The sequence below is a fragment of the Xyrauchen texanus genome, chromosome 40 (genome assembly GCF_025860055.1).
Source record: "Xyrauchen texanus isolate HMW12.3.18 chromosome 40, RBS_HiC_50CHRs, whole genome shotgun sequence".
Taxonomy (NCBI): domain Eukaryota; kingdom Metazoa; phylum Chordata; class Actinopteri; order Cypriniformes; family Catostomidae; genus Xyrauchen; species Xyrauchen texanus.
Genome location: NC_068315.1, coordinates 11998881 through 12019514, shown reverse-complemented (window position 1 = coordinate 12019514; position 20634 = coordinate 11998881). Strand labels below are relative to the sequence as shown.

The following is a 20634-nucleotide window of genomic DNA, read 5'->3' as shown; positions in this document are numbered from 1 at the left end:
TAGGACAAACCACCACTGTCGATGTGGATACAAAAAAAATATTACGCTCAAAAATATGAGCCTCCAATAAAGGCTTCCTGTAACACAAGGTATTCTCACCATAACAGATCAAAGCAGACAGAAAATGCTTCCATAATGCTCCATTGAACACAACAAACCTTCAAAATTTCTGGGTCTTATAATACAGAAACCATCACAACCCTTCAATATGGACTACTGATATGAAAAATAATTTAAGGCACTGAAGGCATTTATAAAAACAGCTACATATAGCCTGTTTGGAGTGTCGTCTGGTATGTTCGCCATTGATCAGCATGTCCTTAAGAAGAGCACTTGGGAAAGTGGTTGATTTCTCCTTCCTGACTGGAGAATAAATGGGCTTATTTTTGCCATTTTCTCCTATATAAAGAGCAATGTTGAATGACCTAATTTGTGTCACTGAGCTATGGCTCTATAATGTACAGTAAATGTGCTGGAATTTGTGCATATACTGTATGTGTCTATCTCTCTATCGGTGTTGTATTCAGGAAGTATGTCTCCTGCGGAGCTCTCGGTAGCGTTGCAGCAGCTCTTTCTCTCTCATGTGCTGCCGGCGTCTCAGGCCTGCAGGTTTGGGTAGATCTCCTCTGGACGGCTGCTCTCTGCTTCCTGCAAAAGTTATTGCCAAAAATAAATTAATCAAAACACCAAAATATACCCTGCAAAGCTCTTGTCCATTCTGTAAACACAAAAATTATTGCACCTCCAGAGGTCAGACCAAATTACATTCAGCACTGACATAAACAGATAAAAGGCAAGTTTTATTCATTCTTATTACTCTGGGTTATATAACGAGAATCTGTTTTGCCTATGTATGTGTGTTTATAAATGTGTAGTTGACATCAAATGTGAAGCAGTGACATACTCCATCTAAAGCAATTGTAATTATCAAACTATTTAATATTTTTATAAGTCTTGTATAATCATTAGACATGTGGTTTTTGATGACCTCTTATTAACTGAGAGACTACAGAGAATATTGAAACATTTTTAATTCCTTGAGTCACACCATAGAACTATTTGCAAACTGCAGTGAAGCTAAAAGGCAAACTTGAAATAGTGATCAGTTACAGCACCTATATAATATACAATACTCCTAATAGATATGGGTAGAAGACATGAAATACTGACTCAACTTGTCTAGCTGTGACATGCTATTCTATATTAAAAAATAGTTTACAATGCATCCTCATACCGTCGTTACACTCTGAGCTACTACAGCAAAACTTGGGGGTGCAATTTGTCGTAAACTTGTGTGTTTCCAAGACTAAACAAAAGTACTGACGTGTTTCGCAGTGTGGGCCCTTCCAGCTACGACATTCACAACGGTAGCTACCCTTCAACAGTACACACACGCCATCATTCATACAGGGGTTGGGACTGCACAGGTTAACAGGTTTCTTCACGTCTGCAGAGAGAGGGAGAATGACAGAGAAAACAGAACAATTCAAATGTATCAGAGATCAAAAATACTTTCAAAGGGGAATATGAGCATATAAGTATGCTCGTCCTTTTTTACCTGCACACACCATCTCTACCAGCACATCCTCAGAATATTTCAGGTCATCGTAGGAAGGTACAATGATCATGTGATCCTCAGAACCGGCGATGCGGAAGAGAACATCTTGCTGCATGTCCCCAACACCAATCACAAACACTGACACTCCGCTATCACGGATCTTTTGGGCAGGCACCACTGCATCCTCAGCCCCCGTTCCATCGGTCAGCAACACTACGGCCTTGTTGACCCCAGGCCGTGCCCCTTTACCAACAGTCAGGCTTTGGGAGTGGACATGGAGCAGCGCTGAACCAGTGGAGGCTTTCCCACCCAGATAAGATGCATCTCCAACTGCCTTCAGCACTGCAGAGCCCGATTCATATTTGTCCAGGTCGAAGACCGTGATGGGCCGCCCCCCATAAACCACGAGCCCCACCTGAGCCACGTCTCGATTGATGTCGAACTGCACTGAGGTGCTGCGAACAAAGTCTTGAAGGTGGACAAAATTGTCCTTGCCCACACCACCGGAGGCATCCAGAACAAAGACAAGGTCCAGAGCTTGACCCAGACAGCCTTTTGAAGACAAAAGGGTTTAGTATGATAAAAGAAAATAACCAAACTTAAGCATAATAAAGCATAATTTTACCATGGTTGTCCACACTGCAAATTTTGGCTTTGAGCTCTGGGATCTTAGCACTCAATCTATCTGGTGATTGGTACGTGATGGTACGCTGGGGATTTCCAGTGATGTTGTTTATTTCCGCTCTCATCCCATCTGGTGCTATACCAATGATGAAGATCTCCCTGTCACGTGCATACTTTGCAGCTTCCTCCACAGGGTCTGCCGACAGTGTCCCCATAAGCAGTACTACAACTCGTGGCAGATCGTCCTGAACATCAGCAAAGATGGGTGCACTCTGGAAGCCGTGCCGTGTGATGTAGCGAAGAGCGCTGCCAGCCTTAGCCAGCCCACCACGGTACTGCAGACCCTCAACAGCCTGAATTAGCTTCACTGGGTCTCTATGCTGCCCGATCTTGGCCTCGATCTTCACGTCATTGCCATACTGGGCCAGCCCCATCTTCACAGGTGTGTCAGAGCTCAGCACAGCTTGCATAAAGCGTTTCAGGAAGGACTTAAAGCGTAAGAACCCCTCTAGAGTGAGTGCAGTGGAGCCCTCTACCAGAAAGAGCACATCCAACGAGCAGTCGAAACTCAGCAAGGGAGCTGGAAAAGAGCAGGACAAAATAAGTAAATAATATATTTTTTTTGCTGATATTCCTTCAAGAGCTGCACTAGTTGATATACATTTGAACTGCATGCTTGGAACGTAAGAACATGCTTTACATGCCACTTCTGCATAATCTTGTGTTTATTTAGTGAACTTTAAAGTTAGGATCAGGTGATACACATCATGCAGTTTACTTTATCCTTTCTTTCAGTCCCATTAACACATATCTCAAGACAAGAATACAGGTACGAGCAGCAGAAACAAACAAAAACGTCCATCTGCCACTCTGCAGGTAAGTGAGGTCATAAGATCTAAACCCTAACTGTGATGTCATTCACACTGACTGACAAACTCTGATTGGCTGGAGGATTCCAAGTCAAAGTTACAATGGAACCCAGGGGACTGTTGACGGCTTCTTATCTCTGAATCTCATTAAAGGAAACTTTTATCAGTGCATTACAAATCAAAGCAGTGTTTACAAGGTAACAGATTGATGAAATGAGCTCTTATGAGGGAGAACTAATCATAGGATTTGCCTAAATGTATTAGCTCCGTGAACTCAAATCTTCAGTCTATGCACATTTTCTGCTAATTTCTTTGGTGCGTCCTGTACAGCCATTCTTAGGGAATACTGTGATTGTGCTATTATTGTGGTGCCATCGATTGCTAATTTACCTGCCCCAAATTTTTTTTAAAACAGATGGTTGTTGGTCACTTTACATGTCAGACAAAATCTTCCAGTCTATCCAATCTTTGTCAATAATAATACAAATAATAAAATCAGCTCAAAACTTGTATTTACTTTGTGAAAGTTCCAAATGCCATTTGTAATCTAGGTTTGTTGCATTTCACTGCACAAGGCAATACAATTTACAACTTTGGGAGAATTTGTAGACAGGAAAAGAGTGGTTTTAGCACAATCATATTTGGACTGTTTATTTAATCTCAGGGACATAAGAACTCTGAGAGCTTTAGGTCAATTTCTGTCAATCATGTCCTCGACATAAAGCTGACCCCCTGTGTAACGTAACACGATGGGCTGATTCTGACAACTAGAACACATAAGCCAACAAAACACACCAAAATAACACACTAATAATAATTCGGTAACATGAGACATGAACAGCTCATTAAATGCTGAGAGTATAGGAGGGAAAGAAACATGAATCTGAACTCACCACAATTAGGGTCACTGCCATAGCCCGGGGGACACTCACAGCGGTATTCCTCCAGTCCCTCAGAAACACACATTCCCCCATTCTGACAGGGCTGAGAATCACATGGTTCTGAAAACAAACAAGATCATGAATATTAATTAAATATATGAAATATTACAAGTATGAGTACAAGCAAAATTCTGATTAAATGGCCCTCTTACCAGGACATATAGTTCTGTGACAGACAATGGGGTGTTGCTTGTAAACCTTGTTATATCTGTAACAAACAAAGTGAAACTAGTTTCCATGCATTTTTGTTAACGAGTTCCAGGACTATTCCAAGTTCAAAACATGTTAAGCTCAATGGACGGGATTTGTGGCATAATGCTGACTACCACAAAAACTGATTTTGACTCATCACTCAAAAATCTGTTACAGTGAGGCACTTACAATGGAGTGATTGGGGCACATATTTGAAAGGTTTAAATGAATGGTTAATTAATTAATTGTTCTGTTTAAACTTGTGCATTATTTGAACTGTAAAGTCGTTTTAAGGTTTACGGCATTGTGTCATCATGGCAACGAACGAAACTTTAAACAGAAAAGGTTAAGAGGCAATTTTATAACACTAAAATTATGTTAACACACACATTGTTTAGTGGCTATACTTTTGAAACACTGAGTATTTAAATGCTTATGAACTGGCCCCATTTACTTCCACTGTAACTGCCTCACTGTAACCCAGTGTTGTTGTTTTTGTTTGTTTTATTAAGAAAAGGAGGGACAAGTTGAAATTGATTTTTGTCAAAATCAACGTTATGCCACAATGGCTGTCGATTGAGCTGAACTTGTACTGAACCGAGAATATTCCTTTAAGTTTCTCTTTAGGGCATGAAACCATAACACAATCCAGTGAAACTTCAATAGGAAAAAAACACACAATATGATACAATATGATACAATGCAAACACAATAAGCCCAGACCTGAGGCATCTCGATGATTGATGATCCATGCTGGTGTATAATGGTGAAAAAGCAAGTGAAATTGTGTGTCGAGGTGAGTGTGTTTGCCTACACTACCAGTCAAAAGCTCAGACACCTGTCCTACTGAATGTGTGTTTCTCATGATCTTTAAAAACTTCCGATAACAAGGATTGCTCTTCAATGTTACAAATTAGTTTTGGAGACAAATATGAATTGTTCCTAAAATGTAAATACATTTATTTTTTAAAAGCACCCCAGGTAGATACCTCATGAAGTTGGTTGGAAGACTGCCCAGTGTGTGCCGAGCTGTTAAAGAAGTTAAATATAAGATTGTTTGGATTTGTTTTTTACTCTTTTTGATTCCTACATCATTATCATATTTCCATTTGCATATCTCATTGTTTGAATTACTTTCTATTCCTCTAGCATGTTGGGAAATAGTCATAATAAAGAAGTAGGTACATCCAAACTTTTGACTGGTAGTGTATATACAGTACATGCGTTAACCTGTAATAAGGACAGAGGGAAGTGTATGGTGAATATCCCTTGGACCCTTTCCAGCACATAAAGTTTCCCTGAAGCTCTTTGACCGTTTCCAGGGTTTTCTGCACACACGGGTAAGACTCTACCTTACAGCCTACAGACACAGAGATCAGAGCACAGGCAATGAGATTTGCTGTTGAGAGAGTCACAGGTGAGTGTGTGGTGGTCAGGTGACGTGTTTTACCTAAAGGAACAGCAGTGCAGGCTGATGAGGTGGTGAGGGTAGTGAATAACCCATTCACAGCATCACTGAAATGCTCTGCAAAGAACACGTGTGTCTCCGAAGGGCTGCTCGCCATACTGCGAAGCTCTTCCCACCTCAAGAGGAAAAAGAGAAGAGAAAGACAGATGAAAAAGTGGACACTAAGTTTAAACCTACTACCCTGCTGTCAGTTAACAACCAAGAAATAAAAGATTTCACATTGTCCAGTCCAGATTTATATTACATTTATCCACCAAGATTTTCTTTTCTTCTTTTTGTGTGTGTGTGTATATGTGTGTGTGTATACAGTATATTTAAATGTTTTTACATTATATTAATAAGAATGAAGGGCTTAAAAGAATGTTCCGGGTTCAATAAAAGCTCAATCTACATAATTTGTCGCATAATATTGATTAACACAACACGGTAATTATTAAAAACAAAAGTAGTGGTTACAGAAAGGCATTTATATCCAAAATAACCATTCCATTGTCATGACAACACAGCACCAGTAAACCCTGTAATCGCAGAGTTAGATACAACTTTACACAGATCATTTTTAGTAAATGACTTTAACACACTAAAATCATATTAACACATGTGGGTCAAAGATGTGACGCTGACTTTTTTTGTCCACATCTGTTAAATCATTCAAAAAATTCATTAAAAATACAATTCACACAAAACAATTACTTGAATGCACCTCTATTATGATAAACATGTTTTCAATTACTGAATTTAAAGTCATTTCGATATTTTTTCCAGGGCTTAGAGTACAAAAAAAAAAAAAGCAGTGAAACATTTATTTTAAAATATGATTCATTTTTAAAAACTTTTGTCCACCAAATCAATGTCATGTGGTGTAATCAGCATCCAGGCAGCCATTCTGTTTACATGAAAAAAAAAAATTGTAATTAAAAAATTAAAAAACACACAGAGAGGACCCCTTTAGACTCTCAAGACTGTTTGTGAAATTAAACAAAATAATAATATTTTGTGTCATATCATTAAAAATCAATATTATTTTTTTAAAAGGCACATTTTGTTCAGGTCATTTGGTGTATCCCTGAAAATACTTCTTGATATTCTTGAACCAAAAATTCATTGCATTGGTAAAACATATTTTTAAAATTTTTGAAAATGTTTATTGGATATCATATTTTTGGAAACTTTTAAATGAATGATAAAGTTGCATAAACTCTCATGTATTCAGGGTGTAAGGAAAGTATTTGAATGCCTTTTACTAGAAATGTACACCACATTAATATATATATCTATCAAATGCTGTAAATGTTTAGCAAAAAAATGTAAACCAACATGGACTTATAGATGAAATTTGAACAGTGTGTTTTAAGCTAGCTTTTTAAAAGATTTCACATTTGTATCACCTCAGACAACCTTATTTGTCAATTACTCATATAACTTTTACGTCTTGGGATTGTGACTATACTTTTGAAACCGTGTGTATTTTAATGTTTATGCCCTGACCCCATTTACTTACACAGTAAGTGCCTCACTGTAACCATGTTTTTCTTTTGTTTTTTAATTTAAAAATGTTGTTTGTGTGTGTGTTACCGGTAATCAACTTTATGCCACAAATGCTGTTGATTGAGCTGAACTTGTATTGAACCCGGGACATTCTTTTAATTGTAGTAAAAACAACACAAAATATCTTAATAGTTATTAAACTATCATTTTATGCAACATATTTTTTACTTCTGTATTTTGATTTTGGTGTGATAGATGACTTTGACATGTTTTTGTAATGTTCTTTGACATTCAGTGGATAATTGGAGATATGAGGGTTTTATTGTGTGATTGAAGTTAATGGAGGCGTTGTGTGTTACCTTGGGTAACGGATCCCCACGGCAAAGAGAGTCACTCCAGACAGCTTGAGTTCTGAGGCAGCCAGCTGCACAGCCCCCTGGGACTTTCCGTCAGATAAAAGGATGACTACGCGTGGCGATGTGGAATTACGTCTGCTGGAAAACCCCTTCCTCAGAACAAACTTTAGAGCCAGACCTGTCTGTGTGCTGCCACCTCTGAGCAAGAAAAAGACAGACACATATACACAGAAGACACAACAGTTTCCTCATTAAATACATCATTAAATTAAATAATGTATCTAAAGCCTATTGACCATATTAAAAAAAAAAATAAAACCCTTCCATATGTCATAACAGGAAAGAAATTGCACCCAACATGCAATTTCATGGTAATTTCAACATTTGTATTTTAAGACAAATAATTGAACAGTCAATATAAACTATTGAGGGGTATAAAGTATATGTACAGTGACTGGTGTCTGCTGAGCAAGAGTGTTCACTGCTGAAAACATTACAGTTGCATGATATTCCTGTCTTTATTACTGAGCTTTGTGACTTGTCACACTTTCACTGTGGGGAACAGTAAATCGGACAACACCAGTGCAGTCAAATTCACAGTACACAATAAAGACGACAGATTAGCAGGGAGTGTTCATTGACTTCCTGTACTCTAATTTCTTATTAATTTAACTACAGTGGCCCCTCAATGGTCATAGGATAACACAGAAGCCTTTAGATCCCTTCACTGCACTGTGTCCTTATATATATATATATATATATATATATATAATCAGTAGGCTACAGGTATGTGCATTACCTGGAAATCAAACCTATGATTAGTGTTGATAGTACAATTTATTTTTTACATCATCTATAAATCTTTGTTAATGTTATTTCATAACAATACAATTGTTTAACGTTAGTTCATAGTTCATTAACTAATGTTAACATATACTAATACATTGTTCAAATAAAACATGTTATATGTTGAAATCAATATTAACCAATATTAATAAATGCTGTAAATGTATTGTTTTCTTAAACTATGGTAAGATGACAACTGCATCTATCACTGTCAACTATTGACAATGCTCCTTTACTTCCATCCTGCAGAAATTCACAGAGTACCAGAGGACAAGCAGGTACGTGCACAGCTGGGCATCTCTCCATCATTTTCGCTCACAGTGGTTAAGCTAGAGAGACGATTGATATTTTAATGGAGTGGGAATCCAAAATGGTAATTTCATACCCTGACTTGATGACGGTTAGGCCATATGCATGCTTAGACTGTAATTCTGCTACTTGTCATTACAGACACGGCATCCCGAAAAACATTATTCAACCACATCAACCCATCCATAATGGCACAGCATGCTCTGATACACATGCTCACAAATGTAGAGCAAATATAGAATGATGATCGGTTTGACCGATAATTTTAACCAATATTTACATTTTTATACTTAATCGTTTGTCATGTCTTTAATATCGGGTTTACCGATAAAAGACTCAGTCAAAACTGAAATAAACTCACGTAGTGGAAAACAAATTGTGATATTTAAAATTAAAAAATTTACAGTAAGTTACATTTAAGGAATTCTCCAGGATAAATATATGTTAAACTCAATTAATAGCATTTGTGTCATAATGTTAATTACCACAAAACAGTATTTCGACTCGTGCCCTCATTTGTTAAAATTGCTGTTAAGTGAGGCACTTACAATGGAAGTGAATGGGGCATGTCCAGAAACACTAAAATACACAGTTTCAAAAGCATAGCCACAAGAAGCAAACATTATACAGCTCTGGAAAAAATTAAGAGATCACAGCAAAATTATCAGTTTCTCTGGATTTACTATTTATAGGAATGTGTTTAAGTAAAATGAAAATGTTTTGTTTTATTCTATAGAGTACTGACATAATTTCTCCCAAATACCAAATACAAATATGGTCTTTAAGAGAATTTATTTACAGAAAATGACAACTGGTCAAAAAAAGATGTCGTGTTTTCAGACATCAAATAATGCAAAGGAAACAAGTTCATATTCATTTTTAAACAACACAATACTAATGTTTTAACTTTAACTCAGAAATTAATATTTGGTGGAATAACCCTGATTTTCAATCACAGCTTTCATGTGTTTGGCATGCTCTCTACCAGTCTTTCGCATTGCTGTTGGGTGACATTATGCCACTCCTGGCACAGAAATTCAAGCAGCTCGTCTTTGTTTGATGGCTTTTGGCCTTCCAATTTCCTTAGATCGCATTCCAGAGGTTTTCAATGGGGTTCAGGTCTGGAGATTCGGGTGTCCATGACAGGGTCTTGATCCAGTAGTCTTCCACCCACACCTTGATTGACCTGGCTGTGTGGCATGGAACATTGTCCTGCCGGAAAAAACAATTCTCAGAGTGGGGGACAACACAAATTGTCAGAGCAGAAGGAAGCAAGTTTTCTTCCAGGATAGCCTTGTATGTATTTATGCGTCCTTCACAGAGATGAATCTGCCCGATTCCAGCCTTGCTGAAGCACACCCAGATCATCACCGATCCTCCACCTGGTCATCTAATGGTTAAATGGAGACCTGGAGAGGCCTTCAAGCCACAGTGTCTCGCACCCACTGTGAAATTTAGTGGAGGATGTCATTTTCTGCAAATAAATGCTCTAAATGATAATATTTTTATTTGAAATTTGGGAGATATGTTGACAGTACTTTATAGAATAAAACAAAAATGTTAATTTTACTCACACATACCTATAAATAGTAAATCCAGAGAAACTGATAAAATGCAGTGCTCTTTTCATTTTTTCCATAGCTGTGTGTGTTAACATGATTTAATGTGATAAAATCACACAATAACCTTGTCTGTGAAAAGTTATAAAATACAGATTACAAGGTTTACTTGTGTTATACTTTCATGGATCTAACTTTGCACATTTAAGCTTAGTAGGCTATTTTAAAACACTAAAATCATGTTAATGCATATAATATTTATGTCTTGTGGCTATACGTTTGCAATAAGTGTGTATATTTGTGTATGAATATGAACTTGGATTTTTCCAGGGGAGTAAGGTTCACACATACCGCACAGCTACCAGATACCAGTTGGCTCCCATTACACATGCATATCAGTTATCGGCCAATTAAACATAAAAAAAATTATCAGTATCGGAACACAAAAATAAAAAATAAAAATGTAGATTGTGTACAATGTTAACACAGGTCCCTGTGTCTGTGTTGACAGTCTTTTTCTTATCCCCTTTTCTCCCAAATCGGAATGCCCAATACCCACTACTTAGTAGGTCCCTGTGGTGGTGCAGTTACTCACCTCAATCCGAGTGGCAGAAGTCAAATCTTAGTTGCCTCCGCTTCTGAGACAGTCAATCCGCGCATCTTATCATGTGGCTCGCTGTGCATGACACAGCAGAGACTCCACATGTGGAGGCTCATGCTATTATCCGCAATCCACACACAACTTACCATTCACCCCATTGAGAACGGGAACCACTAATCGCCACCACAAGGAGGTTACCCCATGTGACTCTACCTTCCCTAGCAACCGGGCCAATCTGGTTGCTTAGGAGACTTGGCTGGAGTCACTCAGCACACCCTGGATTCGAACTTACGACTCCAGGGGTGGTAGGCAGCTTCATTACTCGCTGAGCTACCCAGGCCCCTGTGTTGACGGTCTTTAAGACAAAACTTAGAAAATTAGGAGAGATATTTGTCTTCCTCCACAAGAGAGTATGCACAGGAAGTGCTAAGCCCAAAACAGACAAATAGACACACACAATCACACTAATCTCCGTACCGATAGTGGATTTTCTTCATCCGTTTCATCAGCTCCTCCTTGCTCTTATAGAAGTCTAGACTGATCTCCAGTTTGGGCACGGATCCAAACTGAACTAGACCAACTCTCACCTTGCCAAAACAGAGCACATATTTTAAACACAAATAAGAAGCCTTATTTGATTTAAATTACAGTATGAATGGTCATGTAAATGTTAAAGTTCACCCCAAAAAATGAAATTCTGTCCTTTTTTTTTTTTTGTGAACTATCCCTTTAATATGACATTAGTTTGGTGCATGCTGACCTTGCCTGGGCTGATGTCCAGACCCTCACAAAGCTTTAAAATGTAGTGCCTTGATCGTTCAAATCCTCCTATCCCAACACTGTAGGAGCTATCCATAACAAAGAGTATATCCATGGCTGCGGAGCACTGCATTACTGACCACATACAAACAGAAAAAAAACACAAAGCTTACAAATCTGAATTCCATCTACTGACTGCACCATGGTCACCAATGTATTAGCGCACATAATTTATATAAATATAATATATAACACAGCAGTGATGTAAAACAGTAACAGTGGTATGTTCATGTAAACACTGGCCTGTATTTGACACCCTTAAGAGCTTAGCGGTGGCTTGTGGCATGTTCAAGCTCATTTTCCTAGCAGAGCAAAATACTCACTTACACATTACAGCAAGTTTGTGCTAGTCAACAGGCTAAATTATAATCAATGTAGCTGTCATGTTAGAACCCGCCAACTGTCATAAAGAGGGCGATTAGACAGAGACAGCATGCCACTGTCTGTAAGAGCACAAACACACACACACGCACACACACGCGCGCGCTTTCTTTTCATTAAGGATTATTTCACATGTTCCAAATGCAACTTACTTATTTCTTTACAAAAACTGTAAACACGATTTCCATCACACACACACACACACACACACACACACACAGATACTTGTCACCTAAAGACAAAGATAAATTGAGCACTCACTTTCTCCAACACTGTTGATCTTCATAATGGTTTCAAAATCTGTTTGCATCTCCATCACAGAGAAAATAGAGCAAACTATAGAGAAATGGAGATAGAAGGAGTGAGAAAAAAAAAAGAGAGAGGGCATAAGAAACCAATACAAAGCACTGGTTAGTAACATACCATCTGATTACATAATGTTAATAACCAATAGCATAATACTGCATAACACTAACAGATGACATGCAAACACCCCAATAACATACACACACACACACACAGAAGAAAGAAATAATGTTTTGCTCAAAGAAAATGAAGCATACTTTAAAACATTACTATTCTTGGATTGTTTTGCACAAAATAAATCATTGTATTACAGTGATGAAATTCTACAGACAATCACCACAGAGTAATTCAAATTTTAAAAAAGGTTTCTAGATACATAACGTAATAAATCCTTTTGGAAATGTGACTTCTTTATAGGACATCATTTTATCCAGCTGATTCTCATGTGTGCATTATGAATGATCCTAAAAAAAAGCCTAACTTTCTTTATACAACATATAATTCCTCTCTCATTTTATTTTGTTTTGTCTTATTTGTTTTCAGATGTGACCTGGATACGTTTTCATGATTTGAACCCAGGTACCCCTCAGGCACTGTCAAAGTCAACAACAGAGTACACAAATGAGTCATTTGAGCACAAGTCCTGGATAACTGAGCTGACCCCTGACCCCAAGACACAGCTTCATGTAACTCACTCCCTGTGGCAGACGGCTGGTGCTAAACATCCTTTGGAGGGGGATAATTCACAGCCATCTGCATTCCAGCAACGCCCACTGGACATGAAGAGAACGGCAAAGTTGTCCTGTGATAGGTCTGAGTTACGCGCTCAAGTGAGCAGGGCTCAGAGCAACATGCTCTCTCACGAATACAATCAATGATTGAGAGGCAAGGGCATTGTGAAAAATTCAGGGCAGAGAGCAGAGTGAAGTCCACACCGTGCTCCTGCAGTGTAGAGTGCGCTTGAGAATTATACAAAGACCCCCTGGCTAGATCAGGGGGGCAAAGGGTTACAGCTCCCTCATGGCAAAATTATGATGCCATTAGATGTTAATGGTTTATTCCCATTTATGAAATGAATACAGATCTGGTTAATCCTGAATCACATGAGAATTCACAAAGAAACAGAGGTAAATACAAAATCATAAAAATAGTCAATTTTATACAACACTAGGTCTTTTATATATAATTCTGTTCAACTGAGAAAATCCTAAGAAAATTATCCTGCAGAAAATGGAGTAAGACAAGAGTCCACTTTTTCAGAGCCTGTTCACACAGGATGCGTTCTTGTGTTCACAAATGGCAGCGGAGGGGATGCAGTCTCAATACAGTCTCCAAAAGTTTAAAAGTTTAACTATTTTCAAGTCTTAAAACAATGTTCATGGGATGAGATGCGATGGGATAAGATGCCAAAAACAGCGAGACGCAACGCAAAGGTCAAATATGTCCGCCTAGTGCATGTTTACATAGAAAAACAATTAAAAACATTATTTGTGCAGATGGACACAAGAACAACCACTTATTTTCCATCCTGGATAAAAACACATTACATAATTATGTAATGCTCCAAAACATTTTAGTATCCTTTTTCACACAAATTAAATTAGGCTTACCTCTAAAAACACTGCATACAATTTAAACAATCCAAGCTAAACTTTCTCCCTGTAAAACAGCACACAGGATTGTGTTTTTTTACGGAGGTTTTAAGACACCTGCATATGTCCTTCAGTGAAAGTTATAAGAATTACAACTACAACTTCAAAGACAAACCATTTCTATGGCAACATTCTGACACTGATATATAGTAGATTTATGATGCCGTTGGTGTACCCATAGTACCCTTTATCCCCAAGCCTAAAGAAATAGAGGCCAAAAGGTAAAACCAAAAACTACTGCTTTGGACAGGAAACTATTTTGTTGAAACTTGTTGCTTTTGCTTTGCTCTTGTTTGCTAAGGAACAACAATGATCCCATACACTCCTTAAAAATGGTCATATCATACATTTCTAAAAGTAAAAATAAAACAAAAATCAAGTTATTCAAGGAAAATTTGATTTGTCATCAAACAACCCCTTTAAGCTAATCGAGCTTGTGTTCAACTTTGATGCTTTAAATTTCATTTCAATATAGTAACAGTATTAATTAACAAGTAGATTTCAGTTTTAATGTAGAAAAGAACAAACTGGCAACAATGGAACTAATGTTAGAGCTAGTTATTTTCATGTTCAGAACATGATCGATGACTAGCTTCAGTCTTTAATGTTTGAAGTCACTGTTCAGTGATGTATGGTCCTGAATAAGCCAATTCATAGTGGGTAATGCTGATCCTCTGACAGACTGCTCTATGGAACCAGGAGACATTTTATCACCTGATTTAAGTGGCCTGAAGAAGGACTAAATCCCTTCTCAGATTTATGGCACATGTCCAGGGGATGCTGAGGAAAGTAGTGGGAAAAATGCTGGAGGAACACACGAGTAGATGTCTCAATTAAAGGCTTTCAAGGTGATGGAGAAATTCCTCAGAGGACTGGCTAGTTCTCTTACCTTGACCAAACAGGAGCATGAGGAGGACATACAGCCAGCTGCTAGATGACATTTTCGAGCTCTGAAATGTTGACAAAACAAGAATCAATTAAAATGTAGAAAGAATTTGTGAAAATTCGGGTCAATGGATTTAATATCAAACCCTACCTGTTCACAGACATGGAGGAGGGGAAAGAGGTTCAGAGAATGCTGACAAGGGAAAAGCATCTTAGAGAGACTATCAAGGAAAACACATTTGGGAAAGAAAGATTACATGGAATTTCACTCATAAGTTGGAGGACCTGATGTTAGTGGGGAGCAAAAGGTTTTAATAACCCTCAAGGATATTGATCAGAAAAGCTTGAGACTTCCAGGTTGACCTAAGCTGGGTAGCAATGTATTATTTATCTCTTTATAATACATAAACAGTATTATGAATCAATAGTATTATGTATTCATGTATTATGTAATTTATAGATTAAAAACTCACTATCCAACTTACTTTTGGCGCCCCTCTGTGGGCATTTCACCCAGAAACTGTGAAACTGGAGTTCACATGCACCCCTATGTTAATTTCCTGCTTCGGTCATTGAGGACAGTGATTCCAAATTTGGTGATATTTATACTTAAAAGGCATTATTATATTATATTTATGTTCCTCGAGATTCACTTATAATATTAGTTAAGTTTTATAGTCATAAAACATGATTATTTTTCACCCTCATTCTTACCCTCTGTTAGAAACCTTTAAATTTTTTGAATTTCTCAGGATGGAATTGGTAATTATAGCCATTTAAAATAAAATAAAAAGCCTGCAAATGACTAATCTTTTGTTTTCAATTTATTAACTACAAAAATAGAACATGATCAATCATTTAAAACTTCTACAGTTTAAAGTTAGATCAAACTATTATTCACTTTGATGTTTATGATACACATTGTGCTCAAATAAAATTATTAGTATTAAAGACACATCAAATCTATATTTTTATGTGAGGATCAAGCCTCTCGATATACTGTAGCATCAGTTGATATTTAAAAATCAATCTGCCCATCCCTAGTGGTCACCCCACACAGTGCAGACCTCAAGACTTCATAACCACATCAAGTGTGCCATTTGGGATAGGGCCATAAATTGACACACTTCACTGACAGCAGACAACATCAAGTCTAAGCCAACCCTATTGTCGCCAGAGCTGACTAATCATTTAACTGTCTGTGTTTTGAGAAACATTGAGGCAGATACCAAACCTCACACATTTTATTAGAAAACAGCATGATACAGTTTATTTGTTCATCAAGTTCCCTACAGTCACAAGATACTCCCATGCCACATTCTTAAGCTTAAGGCCAAAGTTCACATGTATAACAGCCACATTATTTTATTAAATGAATCACATGTAGACAAATGCCAAATGGTGGCACCAGACTATAAAAATCATTCACTGCAACGGATCAATGGATTTAATATCAACCCCTACCTGTTCACAGACATGGAACAGCAATACTCAGACTCAATTATTATTATTCTCTGTGATTTTAACAAATCCAACCTCACCAGAGAACTGCCAAAATACAGACAGCAATATGCTGGATCAATGCTACACAACATTAAATCATGCATATCGCTGTCCCTAGAGCAGTTTTGGGACTCTCGGATCAACGTCTGGTTAATCATCTTCCAACCTGAAAAAACCAAGGCAGAAATTATTTGAGAGGCTGGTGTTATCCCACCTAAATGACATCACTGGATCCTTTCTAGATCCTCATTCAATTTGCTTATCGATCTAACATGTCTGTGGATGATGCAGTCAACATAGGATTGCATCATATCCTGCAACATCTGGACAGACCAGGTACGTATGCAAGGATCGTTTTGTGGACTTCATCCCAGCTATTCTCTGGACAAATTAAAACCAACTCTCAGTTCCCACCTTTATCTGTCAGTGGATCACCAGCTTTCTGACAGATAGACAGCAGTTAGTGATACTGGGGAAACTCACTTCCAGCAACTGTACAATCAGTACTGGTGCCCCCCAAGCTCCTGAAGTTTGCAAATGACACTACTGTCATTGGCCTCATCCAGGATGATGATGAATCTGCATACAGAAGGGAGGTTGAACAGCTGGCTGTCTGGTTCAGTCAAAACAACCAAGAACTGAACATGCTCAAAACAGAGGAGATGATCGTGGATCGTGGAACACCCCAACACTGAGCCCACTCACCATTTTGAACTGCACTGTGGTAGCAGTGGATTCATTCAGGTTACTGGGCACTACCATCTCACAGGACCTGAAGTGGGAGACCCACATTGACTCCATTGTGAATAAGGCCCAGTTGAGGAAGTTCAACCTGCCACAGACGCTACTGATACAGTTCTACTCAGCAGTCAATGAGTCTGTCCTCTGAACTTCAATAACTGTCTGGTTTGGTTCAGCTATGAAATCAGACATCAGAAGACTACAAAGGACAGTTTGGACTGCTGAGCGGATCATTGATTGCCCCCTGCCCACTTCAAGAACTATACACTTCCAGAGAGAGGAAACGGGAAGGAAAAATCACTCTGGACCCCACTCACCCTGCCCACTAGCTTTTTGAACTGTCGCCCTCTGGCCGGAGCTACAGAACCGTTGGGCACAATAACAACTTTTTCCTCGGGCTATCCATTTTATGAAGTTAAAACTGCCCCATTGACCAATAAATATGTGCAATACACAAATTAGTCAATTTATATTTATCCAACATATCCTATCTATTCTGCCATTACATTCCCTTGCACTCTGTACATAACGGATTTGCATTTTTACATGTATATTGTCTTATTGTGTATTTATATGTATATTTTCCACTCTCTTTTTATTTTTATTATCTGTCTTTTTGTATTGTTTGTGCACTGGAAGCTTCTGTCACCAAGACAACTTCCTTGTATGTGTAAGCATTCTTGGCAATAAAGCTCATTCTGATTCTGAATCTGTTCTGCAATCAAAATGAAACCAACCATCCAAAACCAACTATGTAAAAAAAAAATAATAATAATAATAATAATAATAATAATTTCAAAATGAATTAACCAAAAAATGACATTTTAATCCACTTAATGAATGGACATACCTTCATGACTAGATTTGTAATAATATGCTGTATTTCTAGGAGTCTTATCAGTAGAAAATAATTCCACACAGAAACATCCATGATGCACACTTAAAGGAACAGTTCACCCAAAATTGAAAATTCTGTTATTTATTACTCACCATCAAGTCATTCCAAACACATATGACTTTCTTCTGTGGAACAAAAAATAAATAAGATTGTCCAACCTGCTCTTTAACAATAAAAGTGAATGGAGACTACAGCTGAATTACAACTTAAATTTCAGTTTGTTCCTTACACAAAGCAATCACAAGGCTTCAAGTCTAGAAATATACTGTATAAGTCCTATACAGCATGGACTACTTTTAAGAAGCTTATATAGTATATGTTTGTACTTTTGGAGCTCAACATCCCCAGTCCCCATACACTTTATTATATGGAAGAGAGCAACACACACTTTATGCTAATTCTGCTAAAAACCTTTTGCTAAACTTCACCTTTAGTGTTCCACACAGTACATTGAGTCAAGACTAGTTTGGAACAATATAACAGTAAATTATGCAAGAATTTTATTTTGGGTAAACCATCCCTTTTAAGCCACCTACCTACACAAAAACATACATTGAAATTTACCTTTACCTTATCCCTACTTACAGATCTACCTGTATTTAGTCTTTGTGGTTGATAAAGGAAGATTACAGTTTTTCAAGTCAGTAAGGTTGGATCTATGTCCAAGATGATAATCATATTAGTGCACCTTTGATTGTACCCATTCTATGAACGTGCTTGAGAGACACTTACAAAAAGACTAGTACTAAAGTTTAACATGCTTTACTTTCTGTGTTATGTTTGCACTTGGGTATCTGGTTGGTCAGATTCCAGGTTTTAAGAGCAGGTTGAAAGGTAGAGTGCTTATCAGCTTTGGAATAAAATGAAGTGACTATTGGAGGTAATTCCAACCCCTGAAGGGAACACTCTTTGATCATCTCACTCACAATTTGACTTCTAATGTTACCAACAGAGCTCCACTAAAGAAGGGGAAATGTCATGAATGCCACCTGTCATTCTTAAAGATAGAATCTAGAAAGATTACTGTAAAGCAGCCACTCTCAACCAGCTGGGTCGCAAGCCAACAATGGGTTACAGGTTTTGTTCTGCAACCATTATGCAACCAAACAAACTCTGCAGCATTTTGCCAAACATTTGGGTAATATTGAAATAATATTTGGCACAGGATTTTGTTTCATGTGAAAAGGGAAACATTTGCACAGAATCTTTATTGTTCATGCCATTTCAAAATGGTATATTTGTTAATAACGTTGCATATTGTTGGTGTAGTTCATGGTAATATGATAGTACTGATATTTATTTGACATTTTGTAGTACAATAAACAATTTTGGCAAGATCTGGGTCCAGTACGAAACCAATTGAGAACCACTGCTATAATGAAGGATCAAATCTTTTGGGTTTTTCGTTCCCATTAAGAGAGATTTGGGTTTTCCTATTTTATCTGTCCATGAGCAATGTCTTACTCCAAAATCCCAGAGTCAAGTCTCCCTGAACAACAAAACCCACTCTCAAATCAAGCCCAACAGAGTCTAAAACTTAACCCCAAGAGACATCCTGTCCTTAGGTTTAAAATTGATCCACGGTGCCGGTAAACTTCGAATCAGTGCAATCCTCAGAAAACTACTATACTAAATCAGTATCAGAGTTGTACATTGCTTTAGGTATATGAAAAACTATTTATATTTTAAAGTTGTTAATTATATGCATTTTACATTACAAAGCTTTAAAAAGCTGTGCTTGTTAATGGACAAGAGAGGTGTCGGCAGCTGCTTCCTCCCAGGGAACTTGGTCTGAGTGTGTACAACTGCAAGGGCCTCTCCTATAATCAAAAGGATTGACTGACAGTAAATGAGCTGAGGTTGAGGATGAAAGGAGAAACCATTTACGGGGCTCATATTAAACTTAAAAGACGGTCCTTATTTAAAACTCACATTATAGCGATTTGTGACGTCATTAAGCCATGAAAGCTTCGAAGCTGCATCCCATCTGTAGATTATATTTTGGAAACTTCCATTGAGAGGTAATTGGGATGTGACGGATTTATTTTAAAGAAATGTTGATAGGCTAAGTACACAAAATGTGGGTTCTCTGTAAACCATTTTTTCCCTTTGTGACATTGAATAACGAAATTAATAATAATCAATCTTTGGGATATTTAAAGTTAATCCAATCTTTTCAGGTTACTCTACCCTATGGCTTAGTTTTGTTTCAGTTAACATCATTTCATGTACCGTTATTGATAGCCGTTTAGCAGCCCTCGCAATTTTGAATCATTATCTGCATTAAAATAGTGACGTCACAAAAGCTAGCAGCCAGACTTTCGTTGTGACGCCTAGTTTGTAAAAACAAAATGTGAGTGAACCTTTTTAATAGTGCCGTTAAGCGTTTAAGTTACTTTCGCCCTATTTAACATTAAACTTGACCGCAAATGATCAAACAATTCCATTGCAAACCGGGCAGACAAAATGCCCAATAATTCGGATTGAATAAATGACTTACCTCTCAGTGACACATCCGTCCAGTTCTTTCCGCAGGTACCGAAGTGTCAGAGCCTCCCCAAATGTCCAACTCTAATGAGGCAACAGGTCGTAGTGAACAGAAGAGGGTGCTCTGCTCTCCTAACCTCCGTACTACCTT

At 37.8% G+C, this 20634-nt stretch overlaps 1 protein-coding gene across 3 annotated transcripts; it reads right to left on the bottom strand.

Moving 5' to 3' along the window:
- Positions 1 to 20: 20 nt before the first annotated feature.
- LOC127633371 (von Willebrand factor A domain-containing protein 2-like) lies at positions 21 to 20586 on the bottom strand. 3 transcript variants are annotated; one of them, XM_052112408.1, is made up of 15 exons: positions 20497 to 20554; positions 14859 to 14919; positions 14684 to 14773; positions 12273 to 12347; positions 11572 to 11705; positions 11289 to 11398; positions 7500 to 7694; positions 5635 to 5768; positions 5415 to 5544; positions 4145 to 4200; positions 3945 to 4052; positions 2184 to 2762; positions 1559 to 2110; positions 1325 to 1447; positions 21 to 648 (listed from the first exon to the last, which is right to left on the bottom strand). In XM_052112408.1, the coding sequence occupies exons 4-15, from the start codon at positions 12325 to 12327 to the stop codon at positions 524 to 526; spliced, it is 2301 nt and encodes a 766-aa protein (XP_051968368.1). In that variant the 5' UTR covers positions 12328 to 12347; positions 14684 to 14773; positions 14859 to 14919; positions 20497 to 20554; the 3' UTR covers positions 21 to 523. The 3 variants fall into 3 exon arrangements, with proteins under 3 accessions (XP_051968368.1, XP_051968366.1, XP_051968367.1); XM_052112406.1 differs by lacking the exon at positions 14684 to 14773 and adding an exon at positions 15006 to 15075 and having other exon boundaries at positions 20497 to 20541; XM_052112407.1 differs by lacking the exon at positions 14684 to 14773 and having other exon boundaries at positions 20497 to 20586.
- Positions 20587 to 20634: the final 48 nt, after the last annotated feature.